We start from the raw sequence: 12,022 nt of genomic DNA on the forward strand, positions 1-12,022 counted from the left end.
CAGATCAGAGGCAGTAGGGATGACCAGGGATGTTCTCTGTTTAGTGAGTCCTCCAGATCAGAGGCAGTAGGGATGACCAGGGATGTTCTCTGTTTAGTGAGTCCTCCAGATCAGAGGCAGTAGGGATGACCAGGGATGTTCTCTGTTTAGTGAGTCCTCCATATCAGAGGCAGTAGGGATGACCAGGGATGTTCTCTGTTTAGTGAGTCCTCCAGATCAGAGGCAGTAGGGATGACCAGGGATGTTCTGTGTTTAGTGAGTCCTCCAGATCAGAGGCAGTGGGATGACCAGGGATGTTCTCTGTTTAGTGAATCCTCCAGATCAGAGGCAGTAGGGATGACCAGGGATGTTCTCTGTTTAGTGAGTCCTCCAGATCAGAGGCAGTAGGGATGACCAGGGATGTTCTCTGTTTAGTGAGTCCTCCAGATCAGAGGCAGTAGGGATGACCAGGGATGTTCTCTTGACAAATGCCTCAAATTGGACTATTTTCCTTTACAAAATGTAACGAGTTCGTTTGGGTGTCAAAGAAAATGTATGGAGTAAAATTGCATTCTTTTCTTTAGGAATGTAGTGAAGTAAAATAAAAAGTAGTAAAACAAATATAAATAGTAAAGTAAAGTACAGATATCCTAAAAAAAGAGGAAGTAGTATTTTAAAGTATTTTTTTTACTTAACCCTCTTCATAGTCAGACTATTTGGTTCATATGCACTGTTTATTGCGGCCTTGTCATATGATATGACTGACATTAAATGCTGATTAGGGGTTATATCATCAGTGAAATGTAGCCTAGGCTAGCGTGCCGAGTTTATCCGAAGAAGCAAGAACTGTGGAAATAAAAAAGTTAATCATTGTCCGGGTCACACGTTTTGATGAATCAAACAGTATTGCATTTGCGTCATATGGTTCGTTATTGGCATATCATAACAATACGTCACCATTCACATGTTGGTGTGATGTTTTTACAATGGATGGCGGAACCAATCGTGGTTATTTCACTCGACCCGGGCGGCTTCAAGCGGCTTGTTTGCGTGTGGATTGCTACATCACTGGGGCGGTGCAGTGCTTTTCAAGAGGCTGAACCGGGCGGAGGTCCAGCGGCGCGGTGATTGACTGAGCGCAGAGCTTTGCAATCAACAGAGCTGTGTAGATCTCTCTCTCTCTCTGCTTGAGCTAGACAGTCTCTCACTACTCGATACGGCGCTGAGAATTTCACACCAAAAAGTACAGCGCTCTCTCTCTCTCTCCCCGGACTTCTGTCTCCAGTCCAGACGCACCGTTTGGGAGACATTTTGTGGACTGACTGGGAATGTCGTCCAAAACCGACGACAGTGCTTGACACAGAACCTGGATGAAGGAAGGAATTTGTAATATTTGAAGGATCCATTCCAAAACAAAATGTTCTGATCAGCATGCAAATATATATTTAGCCTGAGAAGTTAGATTTGCCAGTTGGATGAAAACCATTTGGACCGAAGCTGCTCCGTGCGCGTAAGCAACAACAACCAACAGAACGCACCATTTACAATTCATCATAACAAGTCGCGCTGTATTAGAATGAGGAACGTTCAGTGGAGCAACCCAGTCCAATGCATCCGCAGTGGAAAAGTCGGACAGAAACGTGCGGACTCAGAAACAGGTGACGAGCCGATGTCCAAATGCGCTAGGTTGATCGAGTGTATGGGTGACGTGGGGCTCCTCGGTAGCTCGCCGGGGTCCCCTGTTTCCCCGGTCCTCTTGAGCGGCTCCCCTACCCATCAAGGCCCGTCTCGGATTGACCAGTTTCTGCTCCTACATAATGCTGACAGGGACAGGATGCACAGCGCACTCAACATTGACACGGGAGACGCGATGGTGTGCAAGGTAAGCGCAAAGACTATACCCATTCATGGTGCAATACCTTTGAATGAAAGACTGTTTCTGAGATGTCCTGTGTTGCTCAACAGCACCAATCTCACATGATGCATATCCTGATATTCATTAAAACCCTTTCGTGTCATTATACAATGTTTTAACTGAGACTCACGTGACAGTTGCCTATTTAAATAATCGGAAATCATTAATTTATGCATTATTGTTCAGCCAATTAATTGATGAGGAGTGGCCAATGATCCAATACCTCGTGCACCTATTGTGCATTAAGTAATAATAAGGTAATAGCATAATAATAAGGTAATAACTTAATAATAAGATAATTGCCTAATAATAAGATAATAGCCTAATAATAAGGTAATAGCCTAATAATAAGATAACAGCTTAATAATAAGATAATAGCCTAATAATAAGGCAATAGCCTAATAATAAGGTAATAGCCTAATAATAAGGTAATAGCCTAATAATAAGGTAATAGCCTAATAATAAGGTAATAGCTTAATATTAAGATAATAACTTAATAATAAGGTAATAGCCTAATAATAAGGTAATAGCCTAATAATAAGGTAATCACAGAATAATTAGATAATAGCCTAATAATAAGGTAGCCTAATAATAAGGTAATAGCAGAATAATAAGATAATAGCAGAACAATAAGATAATAGCCTAATAATAAGATAATAGCCTAATAGTAAGGTAATAGCTTAGCAATAAGAGCCTAATAATAAGGTAATAGCCTAATAATAAGGTAATAGCTTAATACTAAGGTAACAGCCTAATAACAAGGTAATAGCTTAATACTAAGGTAACAGCCTAATAATAAGATAACAGCTTAATACTAAGGTAACAGCCTAATAATAAGGTAATAGCTTAATACTAAGGTAACAGCCTAATAGTAAGATAATAACTTAATAATAAGGTAATAGCTTAATACTAAGGTAACAGCCTAATAACAAGGTAATAGCTTAATACTAAGGTAACAGCCTAATAATAAGATAACAGCCTACTTCACCTGGGCCACCTTTAATTCAAGTTTATGTTCTGTAACGGATGCAGTCACACACCCCACCATCTCCCCTGTCTATCAACTCCTCTCATTTGTGTTCAAGTCAGTAGACTAAAGCCATGGCTGAAATATGATATCCCAAACGTGGGAGTGGAAATGTAGAGCTGTCGTTCACCTGTTCCAGGTGCTTAAAGAAAGACCAACCTTGATCACAGATGAGATTAAAGCCAGGTGTAGTTTGGGAGACGTGCGTCCCATCATTTTAACACATTAAATAACTGTCTCATTTTATCATTGGTGTAAATCCATTTTCTCCACCCCTTGAGGGCATAACTCTCATAAATAAGCAGAGCCCACACTGATAGCCTACATCTGTCTCTCCTCAGGTTTAAATACTAAACATTTGAAATCAGTTGTTTTCAATGGATTGGATTTGTTAGACGATTATAAGACGTATTGACTCACACCAATGGGGCCAAACTCTAAGCTAATACATCTGAATCCACCCTGATAGAGCCCTGTCTCCTCTCTCGGTTCTCACAGGTGTTTGACATGGGTCTGTACCAGGAGAAGATCCGGGCGTACCGCATCCTGCCAGTCCACAGGAACATCAGCCGTATCCGAGACATTGTGCTGGGAGAGCGCTGGGCTTACGTCTTCCTAGAGAAGGACCACGGGGACATGCACGCCTTCGTTAAGAGCTGCAAGCGTTTGGACGAGGAGCGGGCAGCACAGCTCTTTCACCAGGTGGCGTCGGCCGTGGCACACTGCCACCAGCATGGCGTCGTATTAGGAGACCTGAAGCTACGCAAGTTTGTCTTCTCCGACAGGAAAAGGTAGAGAGAGACTTGAGATGACACGTGTACCGTTTTCACACACTATCCTGTCAACCCAACCTGTACCAAGCTGGGTCAGATGTTGCCTTTCTTTTGATTTTCAGCACTTATGGTGGATATGTAACCAGGCCAACACAACATAGCTCAGCTCGGCTCAGCTCGACTCAGCTCGGCTCAGCTCGACTCAGCTCAGCTCAGCTCGACTCAGCTCGACTCAGCTCGACTCGGCTCAGCTCGGCTCAGCTCGGCTCAGCTCGACTCAGCTCGGCTCAGCTCGACTCAGCTCGACTCAGCTCGGCTCAGCTCGACTCAGCTCAGCTCGACTCAGCTCGACTCAGCTCGGCTCGACTCGGCTCGGCTCGACTCGACTCGGCTCGACTCGGCTCGGCTCGACTCGGCTCAGTTCGGCTCAGCTCGACTCAGCTCGACTCAGCTTGGCTTAGCTATATAGCGTGAAAGGGCCCTTGATTGATGTCATTGACATTTTTGTAGAGACACGCAGTATACGCAGCAAGACAGGGTGGGCGGAGGAGGAGGGGATAATGATGCAATATAAGGGGTTGTACATGCTTTTGAAAGTCTTATAATGCAATATAATTGTAGTAATCTCTTGTGGACAGATTCACATGTAAACAGTGACAATCTGGACAGATCCACATGTAGAATTCAGCAGTAGTTTCTGGTTTAGCTTTTCTTCGTTCGTTAATATGCATCCCGCCACCTACTATCGCGGGATGGAAGGGAGAGGTTTGGCCAAGAGTTTCTTCAGAGTTTCTAAACCCAGAGGCGCAAACATCGTGAGGCTTCAGGGAACGCTTACGAAACAGACCAATCAGATTAGGCCCGGGGGTTTGACAAGTCAATGAGAGAAGGGAAACATTCTGACTTCGTTTTTCCCCAAATCTGAAAGCACAGCCTAGATTAGAGCCAATGTCTTCAGTAGATGAACATGTTATTACTCCGACCTTGTGAAAGTGACAAACTGACACCTTTTTTTGAAAAATTTTTCGTCGTTACCAACTTTATATTGAAGGAGTGCCTTTGATTTGACGGGCCTGCACATGCACAGGTCGGTGCGGGATGACCTTTAGACCCGGTGACGTGTTCCGACACATGAGCTTCGCTAGCCAAAGTCGCCATGACATCACCAACAAGTGTGATCGGGGATTTCTATTGGAGAAGCAGTTTCAGCCTATCTTCATACTGTACCGTCTATGGTTTCCTTCTGCAAGGGAGGAGACTTCAATTCCTTCCTACACCATTTCACAACACATTCCCCCCCTAGAAGTTAAACGGGAAGAGACAACTTTGTGATAATTGATTAACTGCAAGGATTTAAGTAAAGTGTTACCCAACTCTGAACCTTAGTCAGATGAGGAAGAAGACTTTGGTTTCACGGTGTAATTCAGGTTATTGGCCAAATAAAATGTTTATTGTTTTTCACAGTCACCTATTCACAGTATTGTTTTCTACTACACTCAGAATTCCTTCATATAAATCAGAGATTATTGGTAATATGCTCCTCCCCCCCTCCTCCTCCCCCCCTCCTCCCCCCTCCCCCCCCCCCCCCTCCTCCTCCCCCCCCTCCCCCTCCTCCCCCTCCTCCTCCCCCCCTCACCCTTCCCCTCCTCCTCCCCCTCCCCCTCCTCCCCCTCCCCCACCAAACCATAATGTGTTGTCCTCTCTAATAACCAAACCATAATGTGTTGTCCTCTCTAATAACCAAACCATAATGTGTTGTCCTCTCTAATAACCAAACCATAATGTATTGTCCTCTCTAATAACCAAACCATAATGTGTTGTCCTCTCTAATAACCAAACCATAATGTGTTGTCCTCTCTAATAACCAAACCATAATGTGTTGTCCTCTCTAATAACCAAACCATAATGTGTTGTCCTCTCTAATAACCAAACCATAATGTGTTGTCCTCTCTAATAACCAAACCATAATGTGTTGTCCTCTCTAATAACCAAACCATAATGTGTTGTCCTCTCTAATAACCAAACCATAATGTGTTGTCCTCTCTAATAACCAAACCATAATGTGTTGTCCTCTCTAATAACCAAACCATAATGTGTTGTCCTCTCTAATAACCAAACCATAATGTGTTGTCCTCTCTAATAACCAAACCATAATGTGTTGTCCTCTCTAATAACCAAACCATAATGTGTTGTCCTCTCTAATAACCAAACCATAATGTGTTGTCCTCTCTAATAACCAAACCATAATGTGTTGTCCTCTCTAATAACCAAACCATAATGTGTTGTCCTCTCTAATAACCAAACCATAATGTGTTGTCCTCTCTAATAACCAAACCATAATGTGTTGTCCTCTCTAATAACCAAACCATAATGTGTTGTCCTCTCTAATAACCAAACCATAATGTGTTGTCCTCTCTAATAACCAAACCATAATGTGTTGTCCTCTCTCTAATAACCAAACCATAATGTGTTGTTCTATTTTTTTTAAGGGAGTGGAGTCTCTTGCTTTACCTCTTCCTCTCTGCTAATAACCCCTGCTCTTTGTTGTCCTGTAGGACCCATGTGAAGCTGGAAGGTCTGGAGGACTGCAGGGTTCTAGAAGGAGATGATGACTCCATGTCAGACACCCACGGCTGCCCAGCCTACGTCAGCCCGGAGATCCTGAACGGCTCCAGCTCCTATTCCGGGAAGCAGGCGGACGTCTGGTCCCTAGGGGTGATGCTCTACACTATACTGGTGGGACGCTACCCTTTCCACGACCCAGACCCAGCTACCCTCTTCTCCAAGATCCGACGGGGCCAGTGCTGCCTTCCCGAGGTCCTCTCTCCCCGGGCAAAGTGCCTGCTGCGATCCCTGCTGAGGAAAGAACCATGGGACAGACTGACTGCTGCCGAGGTGCTTATCCATCCGTGGTTCCACACCACCACCGCCAACGTACAGGAAACAGGTGTCAGTGAACAGGAAGTGGATTTGTCCGAACAGACAGTGCCTTCCTGTGACGTGGAAGAGAAGGATGATCTGTTCTGTTGATCGATGGGACGAATCACTGTGACTCACTCAACCCCTCGAGTGGAATCGGAGCAGAAATATGTTCAAGAGGGTTTTTATTTTATGGCACATTTGAGAACGTTATTTTTGTTACGGTTGTATACTTTGCTGACACAAGCTTTTAACTCAAACCTTTATTTAACTAGGCAAGCAAGTTAAGAAAAAATTCTTATTTACAATGGCGGCCTAGGAACAGTGGGTTAACTGCCTTGTTCAGGGGGCAAAACGACAGATTCGTAACTTGTCAGCTCGGGGATTCGAACTTGCAACCTTTCGGTTACTAGTCCAACGCTCTAACCACTAGGCTACCTGCCTCCCCCCTCTAACCACTAGGCTACCTGCCTCCCCCCTCTAACCACTAGGCTACCTGCCCCCCCCTCTAACCACTAGGCTACGCTGCCGCCCCAATGTTAGAATAAGGGCGTTGTTTAAAGTACACCACCATCATTGTCCGTTGTGTGTGTTCACAAAAAGTACTAAAAACCACGTAGTTTATTAGAGTTTATTAGAGTTTATTAGAATAGATTAGAGTTTATTAGAATAGATTAGAGTTTATTAGAGTTTATTAGAATAGATTAGAGTAGATTAGAGTTTATTAGAGTTTATTAGAATAGATGAGAGTTTATTAGAGTTTATTAGAATAGATGAGAGTTTATTAGAGTTTATTAGAATAGATTAGAGTTTATTAGAGTTTATTAGAGTTTATTAGAGTTTATTAGAGTAGATTAGAGTTTATTAGAGTTTATTAGAATAGATGAGAGTTTATTAGAGTTTATTAGAATAGATTAGAGTTTATTAGAGTTTATTAGAGTAGATTAGAGTTTATTAGAGTTTATTAGAATAGATTAGAGTTTATTAGAGTAGATTAGAGTTTATTAGAGTTTATTAGAATAGATTAGAGTTTATTAGAGTTTATTAGAATAGATTAGAGTTTATTAGAATAGATTAGAGTTTATTAGAGTTTATTAGAGTTTATTAGAGTAGATTAGAGTTTATTAGAGTTTATTAGAATAGATGAGAGTTTATTAGAGTTTATTAGAATAGATTAGAGTTTATTAGAGTAGATTAGAGTTTATTAGAGTTTATTAGAGTAGATTAGAGTTTATTAGAGTAGATTAGAGTTTATTAGAGTTTATTAGAGTAGATTAGAGTTTATTAGAGTAGATTAGAGTTTATTAGAGTAGATTAGAGTTTATTAGAGTTTATTAGAATAGATTAGAGTTTATTAGAATAGATTAGAGTTTATTAGAATAGATTCGAGTTTATTAGAGTTTATTAGAGTAGATTAGAGTTTATTAGAGTAGATTAGAGTTTATTAGAGTTTATTAGAATAGATTAGAGTTTATTAGAATAGATTAGAGTTTATTAGAATAGATTAGAGTTTATTAGAGTTTATTAGAGTAGATTAGAGTTTATTAGAGTTTATTAGAATAGATTAGAGTTTATTAGAGTTTATTAGAGTAGATTAGAGTTTATTAGAGTAGATTAGAATAGATTAGAGTTTATTAGAGTTTATTAGAGTAGATTAGAGTTTATTAGAGTAGATTAGAATAGATTAGAGTTTATTAGAGTTTATTAGAATAGATTAGAGTTTATTAGAGTAGATTAGAGTTTATTAGAGTAGATTAGAGTTTATTAGAGTTTATTAGAGTAGATTAAAACTTATTTCGGGATAGACCACTTTTTTCAATTTTTGCCTAAAATCAGTTAGCCTTTTTTCTCAAAATGCAATTTAAGGTGCTTCATAGTGTAGTTTCTTCTTCTTTTATTCAGTTTAGTCACATGCTTTCTCAATTTGCAATACGTTTGCCAATCGGTTGTGCAGTCAGACTTATTTGCCATTCCTTTTGCCTCTCTACCATACCATTTTTTAATTTCTCACCAATCCACGGTGATTTCACCGTTTTTACTTTCATGTTCTTAATGGGTGCATGCTTATTAGTAACTGGAATAAGTAGTTTCATAAATGTGTCCAGTGCAGCGTCTGGTTGCTCCTCATTACACACCACAGACCAACAAATATTCTTTACATCAACAACATAGGAATCACTACAAAACATATTGTATGACCCCTTATACACTATATTAGGCCCAGCCTTTGGGACTTTGGTTTTCCTAGATATGGCTGCTATGTTGTGATCACTACATCCTATGGAGTTGGATACTGCTTTAAAGCAGATTTCTGCAGCATTAGTAAAGATGTGATCAATACATGTTGATGATTTCATTCCTGTGCTGTTTGTAACAACCCTGGTAGGTTGATTGATAACCTGAACCAGGTTGCAGGCACTGGTTACAGTTTGAAGCTTTTTATTGAGTGGGCAGCTTGATGAAAACCAGTCAATATTTAAAATCACCTAGAAAATATACCTCTCTGTTGTTATCACATACATTATCAAGCACTTTCACATACATTATCCAGATACTGACTGTTAGCACTTGGTGGTCTATAGCAGCTTCGCACCAGAATGGGCTTTAGGTGAGGCAGATGAACCTGTAGCCAGATTACTTCAACAGTATTTAACCTTATCCAGATACTGACTGTTAGCACTTGGTGGTCTATAGCAGCTTCCCACCAGAATGGGCTTTAGATGAGGCAGATGAACCTGTAGCCAGATTAGGGGTGTTAATGCTCAGTCTAGCATTCATTCTCCTGTTACTGTGATCTTCCGTCTCCTTGATACTCGGTTTGGCATTGATTCTCCTCTCGTCTGTTGTGGCCCAGCTAGTGTTTCCTCAAAACCGTTTGGACAAATTAATCTACATTCAACTATTGGTTTTATTAGGATTTGAATTAGAAGGTTTATGTTGTTTTTCTATTTGAATTAGAAGATCTCTGTTTTCTATCTGAATTAGAATATCTCTGTTTTCTATCTGAACTAGAAGATCTCTGTTTTCTATCTGAACTAGAAGATCTCTGTTTTCTATCTGAATTAGAAGATCTCTGTTTTCTATTTGAACTAGAAGATCTCTGTTGTTTTCTATTTGAATTAGAAGATCTCTGTTTTCTATCTGAATTAGAATATCTCTGTTTTCTATCTGAACTAGAAGATCTCTGTTTTCTATTTGAATTAGAAGATCTCTGTTGTTTTCTATCTGAATTAGAAGATCTCTGTTTTCTATCTGAATTAGAAGATCTCTGTTTTCTATTTGAATTAGAATATCTCTGTTTTCTATCTGAACTAGAAGATCTCTGTTTTCTATTTGAATTAGAAGATCTCTGTTGTTTTCTATTTGAATTAGAAGATCTCTGATGTTTTTTCTATTTCCTTTGAAACGCAGTTCGCCACAGGGTGAGCCACATGCACAAGCGAATAGACTTTAACTGGCACGAGTGAACAACATTTATATTGCACATTGAATTCTGTATTTGTGACCCGACCTGAAGGGTTGGCCACATAGGTTAAAGACAAAATATTATTTAATATTTAAAAAAAAATGTCAATATGTATATTGTAAATGTGTGGAAAAATTGAATAAATATCGGAATTTGTTTCATATACTATTGTTTATTGTATATTTGTCTTAGACCTTTCCTACCTGACCCAGGCCCCGACATTATACATCGAGTTACTGCTATGCAGGGAATCACTCAATTGATCATTAACATTTTAAAGCTGAGACATTTGCTCGTGCTCTGCTGTTTTTATTTTTGTGTTTGTTTGTGTTGTTATTATTATATCTGACTAAGATCATAACATGGTGTTAGAAGTGCATCAAATATAAAACAGAACTTCTTTTCACAGAAAACAACAACGCTGCTAGAGGAGTGAGGAAAAGTAGCGAAGAGCTAACCGCTCTCTAATGTCTCGTCATTAAACCAAACATCTCAAGGGGATCCGTTGCTACGGACACTCACAGAGCCGCCGTGTGAAGAGCACATGCAGAGCGAGCAGTGTGCAGGAGTGAGAGGCACACAGGAGCAGCTGATGGAGTTCGCTAACTGAGGAAGTTATTTTTGGTTTCGGGTTTCAGGCAGGGCCGGGCCCAAAATTTCTCCGAAGAAAATCAGGCCTGGGTATGGTAGTGCTTTGAACTTCGCGGGAAAGGGTAGGCCTCGGGATTGGGAAGGGCTCGGGCATGGGTTGACTGTAAACTCTCCTTCCACTCATATCAAACATCTCCAATCCAAAATCAAATCTAGAATCAGCTTTCTATTTCACAACAGAGCCTCCTTCACTCATGCCGCTGAACTTACCCTAGTAAAACTGACTATCCTACCGATCCTCGACTTCGGCGATGTCATCTACAAAATAGCTTCCAATACTCTACTCAGCAAACTGGATGCAGTCTATCACAGTGCCGTCCGTTTTGTTACCAAAGCGCCTTATACCACCCACCACTGTGACCTGTATGCTCTAGTCGGCTGGCCCTCGCTACATATTGTTCGCCAGACCCACTGGCTCCAGGTCATCTATAAGACTATGCTAGGTAAAACTCCGCCTTATCTCAGCTCACTGGTCACGATAACAATACCCACCCGTAGCACACACTCCAGCAGGTATATCTCACTGGCTTAAACAGCAGCTATCTGAGCTGTTAACCGATCGCTGCAGCTGTACATAGCCCATCTGTAAATAGCCCACCCAATCTACCTACCTCATCCCCATATTGTTTTTATTTACTTTTCTGCTCTTTTGCACACCAGTATCACTACTTACACACCATCATCTGCTCATTTATCACTCCAGTGTTAATTTGCTACATTGTAATTACTTTGCTACTATGGCCTATTTATTGCCTTACATCCTCACGCCATTTGCACACACTATATATAGACTTTCTCTATTTTCTATTGTATTATTGACTGTATGTTTGTTTATTCCATGTGTAACTCTGTGTTGTTGTTTGTGTCGCACTGCTTTGCTTTATCTTGGCCAGGTCACAGTTGTAAATGAGAACTTTTTCTCAACTGGCCTACCTGGTTAAATAAAGGACTTTTTCTCAACTGGCCTACCTGGTTAAATAAAGGACTTGTTCTCAACTGGCCTACCTGGTTAAATAAAGGTGAAATTTAAAAAATAATAATAATAAAAATGGGTAAGGCTCGGGATTGCAATTAATGCCCGGCAAAGGGCTCTAATTTGTCCACGCACACAGATTCACATACACACTCTCCCCCTCACACATATGCATATCCACAAACACACACACATTCTCTCTCTCTCACACACACACACACACACATACACATGCATGAAGAGAGAGTGGGAGTGTGTCTGTGTGTTGGGGTGGGGGTACATTTTATGTGTATTTTTAGTTATAGCAGAGTTGTGTTTA

The 12,022-nt window shown here is 40.7% G+C and overlaps 1 protein-coding gene across 1 annotated transcript; it reads left to right on the forward strand.

Annotated features, from left to right (window-relative positions):
- Positions 1-996: 996 nt before the first annotated feature.
- On the forward strand, positions 997-10,242 carry trib1 (tribbles pseudokinase 1). The gene is made up of 3 exons (XM_014143276.3): positions 997-1,861; positions 3,420-3,712; positions 6,250-10,242. The coding sequence occupies exons 1-3, from the start codon at positions 1,556-1,558 to the stop codon at positions 6,722-6,724; spliced, it is 1,074 nt and encodes a 357-aa protein (XP_013998751.1). The 5' UTR covers positions 997-1,555; the 3' UTR covers positions 6,725-10,242.
- Positions 10,243-12,022: the final 1,780 nt, after the last annotated feature.

The sequence above is a fragment of the Salmo salar genome, chromosome 14 (assembly GCF_965601325.2).
Source record: "Salmo salar chromosome 14, fSalSal1, whole genome shotgun sequence".
Lineage (NCBI taxonomy): Eukaryota > Metazoa > Chordata > Actinopteri > Salmoniformes > Salmonidae > Salmo > Salmo salar.

Coding starts and splice junctions, on each gene's coding strand:
- trib1 (XM_014143276.3), top strand. CDS start 1,556: ATGAGGAACGTTCAGTGGAGCAACCCAGTCCAATGCATCCGCAGTGGA. Junction 1,862..3,419: donor GAGACGCGATGGTGTGCAAG/GTAAGCGCAAAG, acceptor CGGTTCTCACAG/GTGTTTGACATGGGTCTGTA. Junction 3,713..6,249: donor GTCTTCTCCGACAGGAAAAG/GTAGAGAGAGAC, acceptor GTTGTCCTGTAG/GACCCATGTGAAGCTGGAAG.